We start from the raw sequence: 4,294 nt of genomic DNA, 5'->3' as shown, positions 1-4,294 counted from the left end.
CCATCCCATCAGGTGCGTCAACTTTGTTTCCAAATCCTCTTGAACTGATTTATCCGCCTGAGATTGGAGTCCTACCCTTGAAGATGTGAGGGACACTATTCACAATTACGCCAGGGCCAGGGGTATAAACCACAACTTTCCTCAGCAAACTGAGTCCTGTAGTCAGTCATCTTTCAGATAATGGATGTTGGGCAGACAGGGAGCCAATTCCGTGGCCTGGCTTGGCCTCGGCATTTCCACACCTTAGATTAAGCAGAACCTGGCTCCCTTAGGCTCTCCATGTGGCTCCTAATCTTGTCTTGGGGGCCCCACACTGTATCTGCTCAGAGATTTGCAGATAGGGACCCCCGACCCCACCCCCGGCTGTGGGCTACTGCCACAGTCAGAGCCAGTCAGTGAGGGGCTCATTGAGCTTTCAGCAGAGCAGGCCCTGGGAGGGCACCCCCACCCCAGCCCTCACTCCCAGGAGCGGGCGCTGAAGCTGGCCGAGTTCACATAAAAGGCCCCTAGAGACAGAACAACTTTTTCAGTCAAAATGGCAGCTCATAATACCATCAGCCCCGACTTCCCACTTAAAACACAAAAGAATCCATTTCAGCAAACACCATTAGGAAAGGAGAAGCCTAAAGAAAGGAAATATTTGTGGAATATATTTATACCTTACTTTCCCTTTCACCATGGCAGTGAAACTTAAAGAGCTATCTGTGTGTTCCTTAAGCTGCATTTTGCTTTGTTTAAGGTGTCTAGGAGATGGAGGACTAGTCCCTTCAGGAGAATGGCCTTGGTGATGGCGAGAGAAGGGTGACTCCGCCATTCTGTGAGGTATTATGGGGCAAGGCTGGGGTGTGGGGCAGAGGCAGACTCACCACAAAGCGAATGGAACAGTAGCCTCAGGCCCCTCCCTAGCAAGACCCCCTCATCATGATCTTACACCTAATATTGTTTTCTTTTGCTTAAAAAGGGCCCCCTAAATCAGTGATTTTCAACCTTTTTCATCTCATGGCACACATAAACTAATTACTAAAATCCCGTGGCCCAACCAAAAATATACTTTTCTGCCGATCTGAAAAAAAAAAAATTAGGTATAATTTTCATTCATTCACACCGGATGGCTATTGTTGTGTTGGCTGTTGTCAGCTTTTCATTTGATCATCTAAGGGAAAAGCGGTCCATGCCTTTGACTAAATAGTCAGGTATTGCATGTTTTAAAAATTCTTGTGACACACCGGTTGAAAATCGCTGCCCTACATTACAGAAGCCCAGGCCCCACCAGGCCTGATCTCCTCTGAGGTTGGTTTTAATTTTTCCTTGGCTGCATACTGGCTGCACCTTGTGTCCGAGGAGAAACGTGGACATCTCAACTAGGAGGAGGGAGAAAGGCCCACTTGCCTTGAGCTTCTCGGCAGCGTCTTCTATCTGGTTCCTGTTGCCAACTTGTTGCTGCTTCTTGGTTGCCAGCTGCCTTAAATATTGCTGGGTGAGTTTCTGTGTGCGAAGGAATTAGGGGAAAAGTCTTAATACTGTCACTTTCATGATAACAAGGCTCTGCAGGAGTCATCTCTCACCCCTGCCTTGTGTTTCCGCTGAAGTTATCTGAGACTCGGGCAGGTGAGATGACTTCCCCAAAGTCAAGTAGCAAGTTAGAGGATGAGCTGTAATGAGGGCCCCTCTGGTCCTCAGGGATTCTTCAAACCATGATGCCCTCCCCCCCTTTCTAGGACGAGCCTGCTTGTGACCTGATCTTCCAGCCCCTCACATAGGCCTTAAGACAAGCAGCGTGAGGACAGGGGAAGAGAATTCACGTACAGAATGAATATTAACTGAGCACCTAACACATGCTGGGCCTTGTTCCGGGAGCTGCCCTTGTGGAACATGCATTCCAGGGGGGTCTGTGGCCCTCTGGCCTGGATTGGGGTTCAGAAGATCTGCATGTGTGAGAGATCTGTAGGGTTCATGCTCCACTCTCCCTCCCACCTGAAATGGCTCCCTTCCCGACCTCTGCTTTTTGCAATAGCCACTTTTCCAAAGGCCTGCTCTGTGACCCTCTCCCCACCAGTGGGACTTTACCCCATCCCGTCCCCATCCCAGCTGTCTTTTGGCTGGCCTTATCCTCCCCTGCCGGGTCAACCGGGAGCTTCCCGAGGGCAGGCCTGCTCCATTCCTGGCTCCCCTATAGAGACCAGAGGGTGACCTAGAAGTGTTGGCCGAATCAAACAGAATTACTAGGGGCTGCCAGCTTCAACTGGAGCCACCCAGTAAGTTATGAACACAAGCCCCAGAGTCAGCAGGGACCTTCTGGTCTGAGTCCTATGAGGTGACCTGGGCGAGTGACCTCATTCCTCTAAACCTTGGTTTCCTCAGCTGTAAATATGGGGAGGACCTCATAGCATTGCTGTGGAGAATACGTGCTCAATTAAGTGTTTAGTGTAGTGCTTGGCAGACAGTGTTTGATAGAGGAAGCTGGCCTTATTTTAACAGCCAACAAGCACTTGCTACTACTATGTGCACAGTTTGATTCTAGGTGGGGTGTGGGATGGGGACACAATAGTAACCCAAGTTCCAGGAGCACACCCTTATCCCTCTGTGATTTCCAAGCCTTCAAGTCCAGCTCCCATCCATCACCCAAGGGTAACTTGGCCTCCTGATGCCTGTGCCCTCCAGTCAGAGGCTATTTCTCCTATCTTGGTACTTGGTGAAGCCCTCCTCATCCTTCAAGGCCAGTTCCAATGGCACCTCCTCCAGAAAATCTCCATGGGCTTCTTGCCCCTGGTTCACACTGTCTTCTATCTGGCTCCCACTGACCATGAGGATTCCTGGTTACAAAACTTACCACACTGTATTGTCACTGTTCTCCCACCCCACCAGCCCGGGAACTCCTCCAGGTCTGGGAAGAATTGACCTATTCCTTGACTCATGGCACAAGGTATGTGCTGAATGGATGTTTGATGAACGAATGAATGAATGAATGAATGAAGGGATGGATGACAGATAAATAGGTGAGTGAGTGGTGGGTGGATACAAAATGCGTACCCATAGGTAGGAGGGTAGACTTACCTACGAGACCCACAGCCATATCTCTGGACAGCACCCTTAGCAACTGGAAGACAGTCTTTTGAGGAGCTATTATCATCACAGCCATTTTATATAAGAAAAGGAGGCCCTTAGAGGCACAGGCAGGCCTTGAACCCAGGACCCCACTTGCTGGACTGGCCCTCACAGGGCCCATTCTCACCTCAGAGCTCCAGGAAGCCTTCTTGGTTTCTCTTCCCAAAGCAGTCTACATTTCCCCTACCTGGCCCTCCCTTTCCCTCCAACCCTGGCTTAAAACTTTAGACGGCAGGGACAAATTCTGTCTTACCTGTTTCCCAGCCTGGAAAAGCAGGTGCTTAATTGTTATTTGTGGAACAAATCAAGAAAAGGAAAGTGTAGGCAGATGCTGTTGCCTCCCTCACACAGCCCCAGGGTGAGGCCACTGACTTTTAATACCCTTAATCTCCTCCCTGTCTACACTCTACGTGAGGGTCCACTCTCACCTTGGAGCTCCAAGGTTAACAGTGAGGTAGTGTTAAGTCAGCCACACAAGGGAAAGGGTCTTCATGGTGAGGCTGGCAGACTTCCTGGAGGTGTTAGTGGGAGAATCATGTGCTAGAGATGGGTGGGCCGCCTAACCTGGAGAAGTGGAGGGATTTGACCAGAGCCACCGAACAAGGGGCCACAGGCTGGAGCAAGAGTCCAGAGCCACTGCCACTCCTGGATTAGGATTAAAACAACGGGGAGGGCTCCCAGGTGAGAATGGACCCCGTGGGGGCAGTCCACCGCGTGGAGTCCTGGGTTCAAGAGCTGCTTGTGCCTCCAGAGCTTTCCTTTTCTTGTCGATACAATGGCCGTCCTCGCTCCCACCAGTGATGCCTGTGGAACTGGAGCGGGAGTGGAGAGGGAGGGGCGGGGCAGGGTAGGTAGAGGATGCCCCTAGCGCAGGCAGGCAGTCCAAGCCCCTCTCTGTGGGCGCCAGGAGACAAAACCAGAGACGTTTATGTAGCTTCCCAGGCTGCCAGGCTGTTTTCCCATAGAAAGGGATTTTAATCTAGCTAAAAGGCAGATTTTCTTCTGGCTCCAGAGCAGTGTGGCGGGTCCGCCATGGTGGACGAGGTCAAGGGTACCTGCGAAACAGCCAAGGCTCCCGCGTCCTCACTCTCAAACCACCTGTTCTGCAGGTAGACTGGTGGCCGTGGCTCGCATTCGTTCTCATTATGAACAATACCTAGGTCGGCCGCCGGGCTGCCTTGGGGTTTCC

At 51.3% G+C, this 4,294-nt stretch overlaps 1 protein-coding gene across 1 annotated transcript in view; it reads right to left on the bottom strand.

Moving 5' to 3' along the window:
* TRIM14 (tripartite motif containing 14) overlaps positions 1-2,805 on the bottom strand; it is a 30,729-nt gene extending 27,924 nt beyond the window's left edge. Inside the window, exons 1-2 of the mRNA XM_015560457.1 lie at positions 2,690-2,805; positions 1,390-1,501 (exon numbers count right to left, since the gene is read on the bottom strand). Coding sequence (XP_015415943.1) covers positions 1,390-1,501; positions 2,690-2,805 — 228 coding nt within the window. The remainder of the gene's footprint in view (positions 1-1,389; positions 1,502-2,689) is intronic.
* Between the last annotated feature and the right edge of the window lie 1,489 nt (positions 2,806-4,294).

This window comes from Myotis davidii, unplaced genomic scaffold (genome assembly GCF_000327345.1).
Source record: "Myotis davidii unplaced genomic scaffold, ASM32734v1 scaffold534, whole genome shotgun sequence".
In the NCBI taxonomy this organism is placed as follows: Eukaryota; Metazoa; Chordata; class Mammalia; order Chiroptera; family Vespertilionidae; genus Myotis; species Myotis davidii.
Note: the sequence above shows the minus strand (reverse complement) of the source record. Positions and strands in the feature narration are given on the sequence as shown.